This window comes from Echiichthys vipera, assembly GCF_963691815.1.
Source record: "Echiichthys vipera genome assembly, chromosome: 10".
In the NCBI taxonomy this organism is placed as follows: domain Eukaryota; kingdom Metazoa; phylum Chordata; class Actinopteri; order Perciformes; family Trachinidae; genus Echiichthys; species Echiichthys vipera.
The window spans coordinates 9,070,180-9,086,964 of NC_139835.1; the positions used below are offsets into that span (position 1 = coordinate 9,070,180).

The 16,785-nt window shown below is 42.7% G+C and overlaps 2 protein-coding genes across 3 annotated transcripts in view; one reads left to right on the plus strand and one right to left on the minus strand.

Annotated features, from left to right (window-relative positions):
* slc39a10 (solute carrier family 39 member 10) overlaps positions 1-12,604 on the plus strand; it is a 32,758-nt gene extending 20,154 nt beyond the window's left edge. For both annotated transcript variants that reach the window (XM_083922034.1, XM_083922035.1), the window contains 7 exons: positions 3,612-3,787; positions 5,901-6,065; positions 6,216-6,324; positions 6,401-6,700; positions 7,533-7,613; positions 9,732-9,922; positions 10,076-12,604. In XM_083922034.1, the coding sequence (XP_083778160.1) occupies positions 3,612-3,787; positions 5,901-6,065; positions 6,216-6,324; positions 6,401-6,700; positions 7,533-7,613; positions 9,732-9,922; positions 10,076-10,228 (1,175 nt within the window). In that variant the 3' untranslated portion in view covers positions 10,229-12,604. The remainder of the gene's footprint in view (positions 1-3,611; positions 3,788-5,900; positions 6,066-6,215; positions 6,325-6,400; positions 6,701-7,532; positions 7,614-9,731; positions 9,923-10,075) is intronic.
* A 2,668-nt stretch (positions 12,605-15,272) lies between these two features.
* Positions 15,273-16,785, minus strand: part of dnah7 (dynein, axonemal, heavy chain 7) — a gene marked incomplete at both ends in the record, with an annotated part of 95,715 nt that continues 94,202 nt past the window's right edge. The window contains one exon of the mRNA XM_083922144.1: positions 15,273-15,479. Coding sequence (XP_083778270.1) covers positions 15,273-15,479 — 207 coding nt within the window. The remainder of the gene's footprint in view (positions 15,480-16,785) is intronic.

Below are 16,785 nucleotides of genomic sequence, written 5' to 3' on the forward strand. Positions count from 1 at the left end.
ATGTGTGTCTTGGGCAATATTCACTTGGGGAAAGTTAACGTTTAAATGAATCGGCAGCCAAATTTGCCATATCACATTGGGCTGTTAATAGAACACAGTATGTTTATAGAGACTCTAAATCAGGACCTTTCACTCACCTAACTGCAGCACTTGTGACTTGTAAAGAGTTTTATTAAATAATTGTAATTGTCAGAGCAGCGAACAAGTGGTCCAATCATGTGCATGAAATTCACTGATGTTGAAAAAACACATCTTTCTTGCAGTGAGCTCTCTTCTTTCAGTTTGTGTTCCAAATCCATGAATTATTGATTTTCAACACGAAAGAAAGAGGCTGAAATATCAGGTATAAAGAGTGAAGGTCCTTGTAAAGCCCTGCTCTGGGACCTCACAGTGTTTTGCAGTCCCTGAGAATGCAAAATATTAAATCACGGTGTTTTAAAGTTAATGAGTTACAGGTTGTGAAATAAAGGTCATGGAACCATAAAAGTTTTCTGCAAATTTTACCAGGATAAATAATCAAAGTTCCTGCATGCAAAAATGGCCAACCATAGAAAAGGCTGGCTTTTTCTTAGGATGTGTGTGTGCGTGTGTGCGTGTGTGCGCGTGTGCGTGTGGGTGTGCGTGTGCGCGTGTGTGTGTGAAACACATAGATAACATGTGGCCACCTGAAATGAATATGCATTGTGAGCATTCACACCTGCTGCATTTGCTCTCATGTTTGCCAGTGTATCAGGATTTTAGTTTTCTTTTACGCTATGCAAAGTAGGCAAAAAGTTTGGGAGCTGGCACCGTAAAAAACATGGCAAGTTCAGGGACATAAGATGCTCTGCACAACATGATTTATTTTTAATGAGAGGTAGAAAGTGTAAGTTTTATGACGAAAAAAAAATCTAAGCTGCAAAAGTTATTGTGAATACTTTCGGACAGAATAACACTGTCAGAGCAGCAGGAATTTGAGTTCAGCCGTGGGATCGGAGGAATTCTCTAACTGCACACCCTCTTAAGTGTTTAATTATTAAACTAACGCTCCCCTTTTGAGACACCTGTATCACATGAGCCTCAGGCAGCAGTGCCACCACTGAAAAGAGTCATAAAAATGGTAATGACGACGAGGAACGCAGTCTGAACAAGTCAAAAGGGCAGTAATGGCTCCTCATTAGTGGAAAAATAGAGCCGCTAGATTATCTGCAGTTGTGCACCAAGAGTCAACCATAGGCATCACCACACAGGCAGGAGCTACCTCTCGTTTACCACCTGCTGGCAACCATGGGGGAGCTCGGAAAATTTACAGTTGGTTTCTCTCTGGTCCCTACTCCCCTCTCTTTTTGCACTGTGCCAATTAGGAGAGCCTAAGCGACACCCTGGGCCATTTTTCTGAGCCATGGCTCACAGGAGATGCCTAATTGGAGAAGAGACGCAGACCAGTGGGCTCCTTCTCCTTTCTTCTATTCCCTTATCACTGCCTTCTACCGTCCTGCCCCTGCACACTTCCATGTCTACACGCACACACAAACATACACACACAACCCCAACTGCATAAGGGTAATGAGATAGAGAAGTAGATGAGCTGTGTGAGTGTGAAGGACCTGCGGTGATGTACTGTCTGGCTGACGTACAGTTGCCTCTCAGGGCTACACCTTGTTCCGCTTGATGCGACAAATAAGAAAGCAGTCATCTGTAGCACTTTTTACTTTTGTAAGGCACATTGAAAATGGTGGTAACAATGGACCAATGTAGTGAGAGTTCTTATGAGGAAATGAATTCGGTCTGTCCAGTTTGTTCTTCCTAATGATGAGATCCAGTATAATACATACAGTGCACTAACTGGTGCTTTATTTAAGTATTTTATGCATTAACTAAAGAAAAGAAAGGACACGTCGTATCTCACATCTGTCACATTGTCAATTATCAATGTGTGATTAATTTGTAACCATTCTATATACTATCTGCCTAACTATAGAGACTACAGAGTATGGGTCATCACACAGATCCTAGATCTTAACTGTAATGTCTAACTGGGTTTGTCATATTAGATATAAATAAAGTGACATATAAGATGCTGTAAACATACATTATATAAAAATGATTTCATACATAAATAGATATGGAATTTATTGAACATGTTAAAATAAAAAAGGAAAGGAAAATCCTGAATAAATGAGTGGAGAATCCAAAGTAATGTAGATGCTTCCATACAGGATATAGAAATGAACTGAATGGTTTGATGAATATGGAAATTATGAGAGTCACACAGTACGCTATGGCCCCACAGTCACCAGATCTCCACCCAATTAAACATTTATGGGAGATCATCAAAAGAAAACTGTTTTTGTCACAGCTTCAGACGAAACATGTAAACCTGCAATGAGAGTCAAGGTTTGGGACGCAAGCTTCCCAAAAATCTAATGACAAGTGGCTGTAATCAGCACTTAAGCATCAGGGCCTTCCTCTTAAGTTAAAATATTTCCCCAGGAGGAGCTCCGGCCTCCCGTTTCCTGAGTGCAGAGACGGCTGCATTGGGGACGACTTTTTTGTAATGTTTTTTAATCCTACAGCTGGGTAATGGGACAGTAACGGCTTGATTCAGTCTCTCTAAAGACCTCTCTGTCAGACATAAAACATGTTTCAGATCATCTCTTCACAAGCAACACCACCTGGGGCTGATTAGACGAGGAGAGGAAGTGTGTCTGCCAGTGGGATTTTACTGTTATTAGTTGATTCTTCCCTCTGGCTATACGGAAGCTTTGCTTCTTTGAGATGAATTAAGCTCAATCAGCACTCAAATAATATGAAATATGTTGGGAGAAAATAGATTGGGTGTTAAGCATGGTGCAAAATACAGACCTCTCTCTCCCGATACCCCTTTATTGACACTTGAGCCCCTGTGAAAGCCTTAACAGCAATGTTTTTTTTGGGGGGGGGGGTCTCTGGAACAATCTTTAAACAATGAATTGTCAATTTGTAGCGATATACTCCTGAAATGCCTCAATTAAATCAATTAAAAGATTCTCATCAATAGGTCCTATAGCTGAATGTCGCTGTTGCGTATCCAGTGTCACTTTAGAAAACTCACCTCCAGCTTTGGCTTGACATTGAATTTCATCCATCATTAAACATTTTGTCCTCTGTGCTGAAAGAATCATTAAGTTTTTTCTCACTCGGTCTTGTGCTGTTTTGAAACGTGTCCTGTGCTGACAGGTGGACTGACAGTTAAAATGACAGTGTACCTTCCTAACTTTTTCTCTTCTGCCTCACGTCTGTGGCCTTGAATGAGAAACGAGGCGCATAGAAATGCCGCTGAAATGTCACTTCACATTTCTTGCTTTAGGCATCATGTGTCATCACAAGGATACATGGATTTAAAATCTCTGGAGGATGCTTCCCCCATATGCGAAAAGGGAAAAAAAATACTTTCAGCCATCAGTGGTAACGCTGTCTTTCCTCTAAAAGATGAATTTAATTGTGACATTCCTGTGTTGTGTTGTTGTTGAAGAACACTGAGCTCCAGACCCTTTGCTGTATAGGTGATTTAGAGATAAATAATAATAATAATAATAATAATAATAATAATAAATAATACTTCTTTCCTCCCTGTCTGTCTCTTTCTCCAGTGTGGGTGTGGCTGTGGGGTTTCGTGTCCATCACCATAATCAGCCTGCTGTCTCTGCTGGGTGTGGTGCTCGTACCTATCCTTAAACAATCCTGCTTCAAGTTCCTGCTCACCTTCCTGGTTGCGCTGGCAGTGGGCACGCTCAGTGGCGACGCCCTCCTTCACCTGCTGCCTCATGTGAGTACGCCAGTATAGAGTGGAATAAAAAATCTTTTGTAGAGCAGTGGTAGAGTACATTTTTAAAATGCGCACTCTGGTCTTCTCCGCCCATCAGGGACACACCCACAGCAATTTCAATATGTCAATATTTAGGAGAATTATATGTATGAAGCAAAGTTCCCCCTAGGTTTATAGCTTTTGGTTAGATTTCTGTCCACATCGGGGCAGAACACAGAGCAGAGGAGAGATTGTGCAACTATATAGAGACAGAAAGAACATGCCGTCCTGTAAATAAGATAAATTACATAAGGCTATTTGGTTTGTTTACGGTCAAGATATAGACCTGTTCCATAGGAAAGGTATCCTTTATAGATATCTTTTATTCTCCTTAAATGACTTCTAGTGTGATCTGGTGCTGTTGGGCCCCTGAAAGTGGTTACTGAGATGAGATTGTGGCCCCTACAGGGCTCCAGTCAGAGGGCCCCAGTCAATGAGTCATCAGTTGTTTTAAGTCTTTTACTCCCAGAGTAAATACAAGCAGTACAGAGGATAAGCCTGTCAGTGCACGTACAGTTTCTGAAATAAAACACAAATAAACAAATGCATTAATATGTGAGTTATTTCTTTTACCGATCATTAAGTAAACATTTAAGGACTGTAACTTAACTCTGTATCTTTTCTACATCAGTATTAAACACAAAAGGTAATAATTTCCCCTCTTATAATGTTATAAAATCACATTGAACCTTGTTACCTGAACATTTACAGAAATACAAGGCAGCTATAGGAGCCAGCCAGTTAGCTTATCACTTAGTGCAACTAGTTTGGGATCAGACTAATTACTGAAACGTGTGTCTTACAGCAACACAATGAACAGATTTAACCCAGTGCATACACTTAAGTAAAACAAAATAACATCATAAACTAATCACATTATTATGCTTCCTGAATCTTTTCACAGTAACATCATAACTTTCATCATCAGTGACGACTGCGCCGCAATCGTCGGCAGGAAAAGTAACAAGATAAGCACATTAATAGGAAACGGAAATACAGCGCGACCCCACAACAAACAATTTCAAAGTAAAAGTCTCTGAACTTGACGTTAACGAGGCCCAAGGTCAAGTTATTATAATTTTATTCTTAACTACTTCATAACTAAAAATGTTTAGTTAAGAAGTAGGACTTTGTATAAAGAAAAGTAACTTTTAGCAAAGTGTAAGTGTGATACTTGGGCCCTGATACATCAGAAAGTGCACTACCAGAAACGCACTCTGATTGGAAACATCGTGTACTTTAGCAGAGAGGTGATTCAACTGTGTTTTGACTTCCCCAGAAAGCTGCTTAAATCCAGCTTCAGTGACTTCCATGCTTTGGCAAAGTTGTTTTTCTTTATTAAACTTTCATGCCAATAAAGCCTGACAGGTCGTCGGAAAAGAAAGTCAAACAAACTGACCGTCCCAAGATGTCCAACTGAGATGTTGGACATCACCAATCCCCTGTGTGTGCCGACTCTTTAGTGACAGCAGATTTGTGATACGAGATGTTAGTTTTAATCTTAGATATTTTTAAACTTTGGCTCTATTTGCATATGTATATGTGTATATATGTGCAAAGGTCAATAAACTAAACTGTAAACATACATGAAAATATCAAATATTTCCATAAAAGGTTTTCTGCTAATAGAGCCTTTTATGATTGATGTAAAACTGTTTATTTCAATCAGAGAATTACACAAATGTGCATTTACTTTTAAATACTGTATGGCTGGTGTGGGACAGACTTTTTAATGTTTTATTAACTCATCATCAAACATTTGAAAATACGGAGAGTGTGTCTCTGTTTCCTCTGGTCACTCCTAACTGACTTGGTATGGGCCTTCACATTTATGTGTTGCATTTGTTCTAAATTGTAAGAATAAGAGCAACATTTTGAAACTTCCCACTGACAGTCCATCCTCTTAATACCACCACTTAACCATCCTCTGCTTCCCCCGCACTGCTCATTCTGTTCATGGGATTGGACCTGTGTGACTCTTGGAAGTGAAATCTATGTTCAGATAAATGTGTGATCCTCCTCCCTGGCTCCCATCCTTCTCTCAGTCACCCTGTCTTCCTCTTCCCGTCTACAGTCTCAAGGGCAGCACGACCACAGCGAGTCAGGAACCAGTCAGGACACCGATCTGGCAACAGCCTTTGATGGAGTGTGGAAGGGCCTAACGGCGCTGGCCGGCATCTACCTCCTCTTCATCATCGAACACTGTATCGGCATGTTCAAGCACTACAAAGACCACAGGGTGAGATAAACACGACCCAGCTGTAGACGGTGGAATAGGCCGAACCTTGCCGTTGCAGGACTGTTCTTATCAGGCACTTAATTCTCACAAGCAGTTGCTTTTGCCTGCTTTATTCCTTGGGTTTGTATTGAAATGTGTATCTGCTCACAGGGCATGAAGAAGGGGAGTGAGGAGGGCAAGATTGGCAGGAAGTTGTCAGATCACAAGTTAAATCGGCGCTCAGATGCAGAGTGGCTGCACCTGAAGCCACTCAGTGAAGGTAAGAAGTGTTCAGTCATGTAGCTTCAGCCTGGCAGAAGGGGGCTCCGTTTCCTAACAACGCCTCTATCCTTCAGACCCGGACAGCTCAGCCATCTCCTGCGACAACGGGCACAACGACACGCAGCTCACAGAGACGCCCGACTCTCCCACCAACAAGACACCACTGGCACCCACAAACCCTCTAGACCACCCGTCACCCACCAAGGAGAACGGGCGCAAGACCAAGCAGCACAGACACTCGCACGGCCACGGTCACTCTCATGGTGGAAACTGCCACTCAGACCAGGAGATGAAGGACGCTGGTATAGCCAGCATCGCCTGGATGGTCATCATGGGCGATGGCATGCATAACTTCAGTGATGGCCTGGCTATAGGTAAGAGGTTTTGGTGCCATATCTTATCTGCAGTCCGGAAATTCCTGTGTTACTCCTCCAGCACAGGTTTGACAAAACCTTCTTAGTTTTACTTTACTCTTCCAAAGCCGGTTTCTGTGGTTGTTGGATTAGATTCTGTAAATCTTTAGCTGTCTCTTTATAAAAGTACTGGCTTGAAGAGTTAAAGGAACATTTTGACATTTTGAGGAACCCGTTGTCACTTTCCTGCTGAGAGTTCGATGATAAGATAGATACCGCTCTGTGCGCTAAATATGAAGCTGCCAACAGCCGCTGGTTAGCTTAGCTTAGCAGGGAGAAACGGCTACAAGATGTGCCTCCCAGCACCTCTAATGGTCACTTATTAACACGGTATGGTTTTATGGGGGGGTCATATGATGGACTCATTTTTGGTTGAGTGGGCGCAGTGACTTTATCTTAAGGAGTAGAGACTGGCCAAGTCTAGCTGTTTCCCCCTGTTTCCATTTGGCGTGTAAAGGATAATGTGGAGAGAGCGGCTCATTATTGCAAATCAGAACCCTCATCACCCTGAATGGTTTAATTCCCAATAATGACCCCCTCTCTCTGCACTTCCCCACTTATTAGATGGCTACTTACTAAAGAAATCAATAATTTGACACAGAACATTGATTGATCGATATTGACCAATCAGAATCAGAGTATTGAACAAAGCCGTGTGATAAGCCAAGCTGCCGGCTCCAGCTCCACATTCAGTGTGCAGACATGAGCAGTGTCAATCTTCTCAGCGTTCAGCTCAAAAGCAAACAAGCGAATTCCCCCTGACTAAGACTTCCTGAACTCGTTGTCTCTACAGGTGCAGCGTTCAGCGCAAACCTGACAGGAGGCATCAGCACATCAGTGGCTGTTTTCTGCCACGAATTACCTCATGAACTCGGTAAGTGTCGAAAGACTAAACAAAAGAAATCATTTTCTCATTTCACACTTGACTCTGCACACTTCATTTATTCAACGTGTAGAACAAAGATGTATTGTGATGGGCTTGCAGTTAGCTCACACAATGACACCAAGTTTCTAAATCACTGCCTAGTGCAAAACGGCTCTTTTTCTTACTTGGACTGAAAGTTTAATCTGAGGAAGTCTCACGCCCTCTCGGGCCCCTCAGAACTTGGTAGGAACCTGGCGTTGTCAATAATCATCACTCTTCTCCTCACTTCAGAAAATTGTGCTTTTTTCCCGACGAACGTCTCTTGTGTGACAGCCGCCAAATGGCTTGTCAACGTGTCTGTCAGTGAAGACGATGCACCATGTCTGGCACACATCGTTCAATACAGTCAGGCACAAAGACGCTACAGCTGCCGGCGCATCCATTTGCATTCAAATCTCTTCTCTCCGAGGACCCGTTTGATTCAGTTCGACTCAGCAACATTGAACTTTTTTTTTTTTTTTTTACTCCACATTGCTCTCCTCTGCCTGTTTGTTTATAGTGAGAAGAAGAGGTGGTGAGAGTGCGGCGAAAAAGAAAGACAATGGGGCCATCCACAGCAGATCAGCACTAATGATGTGTCTTGTCGTGATGCAGTTTCCATGCCTCGTTTGTGTTCCTGATGAATAGAGCAGTGTCAATTGCGGGAGTGTGTGAACCAGTGAATAATAGCCTATGTTTGTCTGCCTGCTCCCCCTTGTGTTGACTAGCAGCATCCTGACTCACTGCTGTTGCTGTTGTTGTTGTGTTTAGGGGAAAATGAGAAACATGGGCCTCTGTTAAAAGCATCTAAATGAGGAAGGGGGATGAAGCACATTTGGGTTTAACTAACGCTGCAAAAACCTGCTTTTAACTTTGTGTTGTTTTGCATTTTAACTGTTTTAAGTGCCAAAAAATGTGCAGTTATTGGCTGTATCCTCGAGGCCTCAGGGTCGTATAGAGGAGCTTTGATTCTGGTGCAACATTTTTGTCTCTATTTTGACTCATCCATACTCAAGTTTCCAGATGGTCGAGTGCCGCGCAAGTCCCGTCTCAAGCGGCATGTGAAGATTTGCGATATCAGTCTCTCCCCGTGTTATTTCACATTTCCTGTTGATTTGGTGCCGGCTCTTCAGCAGCACTTGCCTTGGCGCCTTCACCCCCGTAGGGCCGCTTGTCAGACAAACCCAGCAGTTTGACAAGTGCACCTCTCAGCTCCTCCCAAACACAAAAGGCGTCCCCCGCCTGGCAGCTGGATGGCAAAGATGATGATTATGAGGGTTCTTTAACCACCCAGAGTGAAGCTAATTGGCAGTGATGGGTGTGTTAATTGCAGTAGATGAGGTGGTGGCAGGCGTGTCTGACTGTCAGACGGATCGGAGGCAGGAAACGGCAGGGAAAAAAAGGCCATTGAAGTGAGGTGTGCAAGGACCGCGTCTCTTTAACTTCTCCCCCCGTTCCTCTGGTTTGATTGATGGATGAGTGCAGAGTGGTAATATATTCATTGAGGTAATTAGCAAGAAAAAGAGGCCGCTTGTTACATGGCGCAGGAAATGTAGGCCACCCCCTTCTCAGTATTCATCTCTCTCTCCAAATCCAGGGCGTTTCCGCTGAGACTTGGGCCTCTTCCCGCATTTGGCCCGGCAATGATTGAAGAGGGTAGAGAGGCTACGGCATGCATGGGTAATCCTAAGTGTATCAGAAGAAAGTTAAAGACATATTTCTTCGAAGGAGCAGTTTTCCACCTGCTCGAAGACAGATCGCAGAGGCAGATGTGTCACCGAAGACAGATGCAGAAAAGAGTGAAAGAGTAAAACAAAAACACAACATGACAAGTTCCGAGCTCTTCACCCGGAGTTTTTTAGGCAGCAGAGTGCACGTCACTTTGCGAAGGCGTAAAGAGAAATCGGACACACCGCTGTCACCGCCGCAGCATTTCACTTTCTCTTATATTTATAAACAACCCGTGAAAGCACAGTCACTCATGACAGAGAAGTGTTGCATGTTGGGATATATGTGTCAGAATAAGAGACGGCTGCCCTGGGATTGCTTTAGTGGTGTTTAAATGAGCTTGTGTCTCCTGGCTGACAGGTGACTTTGCGGTGCTGCTGAAAGCGGGGATGTCAGTGAAGCAGGCCATCGTCTACAATCTGCTGTCCGCCCTCATGGCCTACATCGGCATGGTGATTGGCACAGCTGTGGGCCAGTACACGCACAATCTCACCAGCTGGATCTTTGCCATCACGGCTGGGATGTTCCTTTATGTGGCTCTGGTGGATATGGTGAGTTGGCACACTGTACTCGACAGCCCCAGTGTGATAACTGTCCCCCAATAACATCAGTTTAACTTTCACCGTCTCTTTTTTCTGCCTCCTCATCTGCATCGCTAAGTCCAGCAAAGTCACTTTCTAATCCCAACTTTGTCTCTTTCACAGCTGCCAGAGATGCTTCACGGGGACAGTGAGGAACACAAGCGCTGCCAGCTGGGACACTTTATCCTGCAGAACCTGGGCATGCTGACCGGGTTTGGCATTATGCTGCTCATCGCCATCTTTGAAGACCGCATCGTTTTCAATTTTGGCTTTTAGTGGAGGAGAGAGGGGGCGCTGGGAAGTGAAGGAGGGGGGAGCTGGATGTATCAGTGTTGTCCTTCTTGGCCTTAACAGGCTTTGTTTGCATTATAAGGGCCCAGTCTTGCATGCAATGTGGGTTTCGTTCATGGCCAGTGCCTCCATTCCAAACATGCAGCGGTAGCTTATGCATATCTCATGACTGCGCCAGTGGTGTTTACACTCTGCTCCTCCATTACCTCTCCTCTGTCAGCTCCAATCTGTCTGCTCCCTGTGAAGCAAAAAAAAATAAAATAAAGGCCTAATGAAAGAAGAGCGAGGCAGCGAGGAACACCGCCTCTGCTCTGAACCAGTAACCTCCACCTAGAAGTTAGCTGTAGACACGAAGGTGGTGCAGGAAGCGCGTACCTGCAGAGAGGCAGCTGTCACGGCCCAGCAGCCCACCGCCTATGCATCATCACCTGTTAGTGTGTCGTCGCCGTGCAACCCCACCTCCTCGTCTGTTATCCACCCTGTGCCGTGTCCCATCATCCATGCCTCGTACATCTGTGGTGTGTGTGTTCCACCCCGTCATCCATCATCTGATGCCATCACGCTGTGTATCAAACATCTCTGTACCAAGCCCTGGCCACTGGAGCAGCTCCACACACACACAGTGACAGAGCTCAGGTTAGCTTGCAGCTGCATCTGAAATAAACCTGACTTTGCGTGGCAGATCATCTAGAGAGGCGAAGTCTCCCCACTTCTGGTGTCCCCCATGGGACCTGACTTCAGAAAAATAATGTACGATAATGACGAGCGAGAGACAACCGCCAGTGAACTACGTCTCTCGTCTCACACGATGTCACCTTGCTTACTAGCTAGGAAAGTAACTTTGCTATATTCCACACATAAATGTATGTAACATTATCTTATAATGTAAAATTATCTTACCTGACGTCTTTCTTCCAGAGTCTTTAATCAGCAGGGAAGCAAAATAGTTTAAAATAGTAAATGTTACATCGTGGTCCGAAACACAACAGTCAGCGATACTTCACCTCGGGGACTTTTGGTTGTGTAGTCTTTTACGACATAGCACGGTTATATTATTTACATATTTTTTCCGAAATAACGTCCCCTGGGGGTCCACCGGAAGAGGAGGGCCTTTGCCTCTGTATGGCTCAGTGTTTGCCTTTTTTCTTTGGTTAGTTTCATTGTCTAATGTGATCTTTGAGATGATTAAACTTTTGTAGTTCATAGTGATAGCTAACACAGCTGCCAAAGCCTTTAAAGATAAGCATTTAAGACTTTATGTTTTTGTTTAGAAACTAGATGACACAAACCAGTTCTTCTTGTTTTTACGGGTTTGACAATCCGTAGCCAGAGGAGACGTATACTCGTTAGGCCTTAACACAGTATCTTTTGAAGAATCAGCAGCTTCGATAAGTGAATTCAGACAAACTAACTGTTCTCTTCTTCATCAAAGTGTTGTAGTTTACTAGATGCATTATCGGTGCCTCTTTGAGTTCCTAAAAGGTGCTTTGACCTGCAGAGGTCGGTTATTAACAGTAGGAGGAGTCTCTGTAGTTACTAAGTCGAGCAGCTGTAATTATGTTGCTGATAATAAAAGTTTGGAAGTACTTCTGTCAAGGGATCAATCAACTTCCTGACAATCTGAGACGGACGGAGCAGAAGACAGCGCTCCTGTTACACAGCAGAACAATGCACTGTGTGACAGAATTCCCTGCACTTGTAATGGATGTTTAACCCGGGTGATCAACTCGTAGGACAAATATTATTGTTTTAAAAGCATTCCCTGCGTATGTTTCTGAGGGTGTGAGTTTAAGTCACTCTGCTGACTGTGCCAAAACTGGCCCGAGTGTAGATTTTCAGTGGCTGGTGCTTGACCCCCCCCCCCCCCCCCCCCTACATTCCATTGGCATGTCACTGTGTGACATCCATCATCTACGTCTGAGCCGGCTGTATCATCGTCGGTCACATTGAGCTCATGTTATTGACCTGACTGAATCATGCATGAAGCATGAGTGAAACGGTACAGACATTGTGTTGAGTGTAAATTTATTTTCTTTCTTTGCACTGTTTAATAGTTAAACTATTGACAACCTTTGTTACTTTTTAAATTAAAACAGTGTGGAGATAATGAGGAATTCTTTGGGGCGCAGTGTAACTGTTTCATACAATTTTCATTTGGATTGTTTTTTGTATTTTTTTAAAATATCCTTTTATTGAAACCTGTCTCTGGTGTATAATTAAAATCTAAACTATACTGTCAGTAGTCCTGACATTTCTGACACTGCGCCCCAAAGAACAAGTCTCTTCACTGCTTATCGGGCAAAGAATTGTCAGTGAAATGAAGGTCCATGATTGTTCCCATTTTTGCATTGTCGTACGTTTAGTAATCTGGATATAAAATGCAAAGTGTGACATCCTTGCTGTTTGCCTGTCTGTGCATTCTCCCCATTATGGAAGGAAAATAAACTCTGAAAAGATCTCTGATGGTTCTGGCGTGATGTTGGAGACGACGACTTGTGTGCAGCTGCAAAACCACGACAGTGTAACACATCTATCAGTAACATTCCTTTGCCTCTCGCTGCTGCTCCTCCGTTTGCCTTCCCAGATCAGCAGTTTTAGCGAAAGCTCATTCTTAAATAAACGTGAAGGCTCAGTGAACCAAATAAAAGTGTACGGTGCTGAGGTACTGTAGTACAGGGATACTCCACTTGCTTTGCCAGGGGCCAGTTAATAAACAAACATGATATTTTTTATCAGATCAAATGAATAAATATCAAAATAACCTGAACTAATTTTTTTACTTTCAAATGAACTCTGACTCTTTGGCATTAGGCCTATTATGATAGATAAATACGAGATATTATAGCGGCAAGTACATTTTAGTTGTAAATAATTTGGTAACATTTGACAGAGTTGATACAAGGCTCAAATATTAGAATGTTTTCATAAACCTAAGCTGCAATGAATAGCATATTTAAGTTTTTCATGCACTCTGGCACCTTATTTACATTCAAAAAACATCCCCAGTGTGAACCGATTCCTTTTCCTCATGATTTAGAAACCCCAGGCTGCCGGTTGAGTGTCGCTGCTGTTAGAGCAGCATGGCCTGAGTGTATTTCTGCCATCAGCAATCAAGCTCGTCTGAAACAAGGCACGACATGGGGGAATGAATTATCCCTAATGTTTGGCTGCTTTACTGTGTGACACCAACGCTCTTCAAAGTTATTTACCATCAACTGAATCACTGCAATATTTAAATACTGCTGGACATGCAAGAAGAACAGTCACCTCTGACACTGGTGATGTTCAAATGAAGCTATTTCACGCTGAATTACCGTTCATTGAGCCTTTGTCTTTAAACAAAGCTCCAACTAGTGAGGTCGACAAATACAACTAATGTTTCATGAAGCTTCATTTGGACATCACTATCTGACACTATTTGTTGTTATCCATAAGTGTCCATTCTCTATAAAGAGGACACTGCAGGCAAAAAAAAATGTCATCTGATTTTGGGCTATTTTGCTTTCTTATCATGTTTTCTTTAAAGTGTAATTCCAGCACAAAATCATCCCATGGTCTTTTTCAGCACTTGCATGCATCAAATAAGCCGTCGAGACAGTTCTTTTCCTGTAACAACTACTAACAGAGAAATCCGGTAGGGTCGCTAACACGTGGCTAACACTTATTAGCTCGGGGCAGTATGGTGAAGGCATTACTACGGCTTTTTTTAACCACTAATGCTGCTCATGATAACACCAAACCTCTGCAGTAGCACGAGAAGAGTCCCTACACATAAAACAAAGCACCAATGGGCTCCTTCCTTTTGGATTGACTTTGGTAATCCACTTGAATGGACTTTACTATGAGAGGAGATGGTACAGGGGCCAGTAGGTAAGTCATTAAAACACTCTTTTAATAAACTCTTGGTTCACTAACTACGTTGTTGGTGCTTTGTTTTCTGTGTAAAGACTCTTCTCATGCTACTACAGAGGTTTTGTGTTGTTTTGAGAAGTGTTAGTGGTTAAAAAGGCCTTTTTAATGCCTTTTACTGTACTGCCCGAGCTAATCAGTGTTAGCCACGTCCAGCTGTTAGCGACTACCGGATTTCTCCGTTAATAGTTCATAGACGAAAACAAACTGTCTTGATGGCTTATTTGATGTATGTAAGTACCGAAAACGACCATGAGATGATTTAGCGCTGCAATTACACTTCAAGACTAGTGGGCAGAAAGCATCCAAAATACACATTTAGGTGTTTATTTTGCTCCACTTTGTCTAATTTCTCCTACATTCACCAAAAGTTTGCAATAGATAATGCCTCATTTGCATATTAAATCATAACATTTCAGAAAACTTGTGATACAAAAAGGAATTGTCTTTATGTCAGTAATTAACCTGAAATGTCTTGCAAAATGTATGGCTTTTTTCTCTCACTGAGCCACAAATCTCCACTTCAGTCTCACATATACACCAGGCTTTCTGTTTTCTTCATCTATATTCTGCAGGTTTTCACTGCGGGCTTTGTTGATCATTCACAGCCTGATTTATACAACATTTTATTCCTAAAAACATGGAGAAATGGATTTTTCATGGTTGCTGACAGTATTTTCTGATCCAATGTCATCAAAATAAAACAAGAACTTTGAACCTGGCTTTATCCAATGTTCACATTTCTGTGTAAAACTTAATTCCAGCGTAAATATGACATATTTCATAACAAAATTCCCTAATTTGCAGATGCAAACATAACATTTCAGAACCCTAATACAAAAACTAATATCTGAATCTAACTGATAAACTGGGGAGGTTTAATGATGATATCTATTGGTCATCATTTTTACCCTGTTCATCTGTGTTGTCTCCACTCCAAACAGTAAAGACAGAACCAGCGCCACTATTCTGTTACAAACAAGCAGCAATCATTGTAACTAATTATCATCACCTTTATATTCATTTTGATTATTATGTACTGCATAAAAGGGTGGAAGACTGTTTTCGTTTCATTCTTTTTTAATGACATGTCAGTGCATGTGTGTGAGACAAACAGAGCCTAAGAGCTGAGCTGGCAAAGCAGCGCCACCCCTCGTCTGATCCAGTGTTCAGCGGGCACGTTGGAGTTTAGCGTCATGCCGATGACATAGTTGGTGGAGTGGCCGGTGGTGGACAGGGTGCCACGCCGTTCGCTGGTCTTGTAGACGGGCACCACATAGCACATCCTCTGAGGAATGTCCTGTCGTTTCACAGGCTTCAACCACATCTGATGGAGAGAGGAACCAGGACACACAAGGGCAGACAGGCTTAAACGACTGATTATAAAATGTAAGCTGTGGCTGCCACATTTGCCTCCTTTAACTCCATTAGCTTCAAATAGTCACTCTCATTTAAAGGCTGCTTTCCATTCACAACATTTGACTAGTGGAATAATTAAACTGGCAAACGAAATTCTGTATGCCTCTGCTGACGAGCAATACGTTTAACAGTCTGGGTGTCATATGACAAACGCATGATGACAGTGTGGTTGTCAAAGAATTTTAAAAATCAGATTCTCAGTTCCCACTCTTTTTAAAGAGATATTTTGTTGAATTGAATCCAATTCTGTTTCATGGCAATATGGTCAGTGTGTTCAGGGAAATATTGTTGGGCTTATCTCAGGTACCCGCAGAACCGGGCACAGTAGGTCCGCCAATGCTATTGCCAGGACACAGGACTGGATCAAAAAGGATAACGCATTTTTTTTAATAAATACAAGTCCAGGATTTTCCAGTCTTAAGTGAAATAACATAGCAATATAGTGAGAATTGTAATATTCAAGTGTCATACTTTTGTACTGTCTTTCAGTTGGTTAGAAAGTGTCTCAAGGAGAAAATCTGATATCCTGTGCAGGACTCGACTGTACCCTTGACAACTCTTGGAGCTGAACTAAACTAAACTAAGTGCTGCTGGACCTTATTATGTCCTCAAGTCATTTTTAGGCAAAATATATTGTGTTTATACCCAAACATCAGCAAAAAAAAACTATTTAAAAGACTTGTGTGGTAACTAGTGATGTTCAAATGGAGCTTCATGAAGCATTAGTTGTATTTGTTGACCCCACTAGATGAAGCTCTTGGTTTAAAGAAAAAGGTTCAATAAATGGTAATTCAGTGTGTTTTCAACCCTTTGTTGAGCAGAGAGCTCCATCTAGTGGAAAATACAGAAAATGCTTCATGAAGCTTCATTTGGACATCACCAATGGTAACATTTGCTACTGTATGTGGCTAACGTGAACCACCAATATTCTCTTCCTTTGGTGCCTTCGTAAAGTGTCAGGCAGTTAAGCATTAGGACTATTAACGCAATTTCAGTACTCTATATCCCATCCATCCATCATCTTCAACCGCTTGTCCCTATCGGGGTCGCGGGGGCTGGAGCCGATCCCAGCTGACATCGGGCGTGAGGCGGGGTCCACCCTGGACAGGACGCCAGTCTAACGCAGGGCACATAGAGACAAACAGAGACAGACAACCATTCACATCTATGGGCAATTTAGAGTCATCAATGAACCTAACACCTGCATGTCTCTG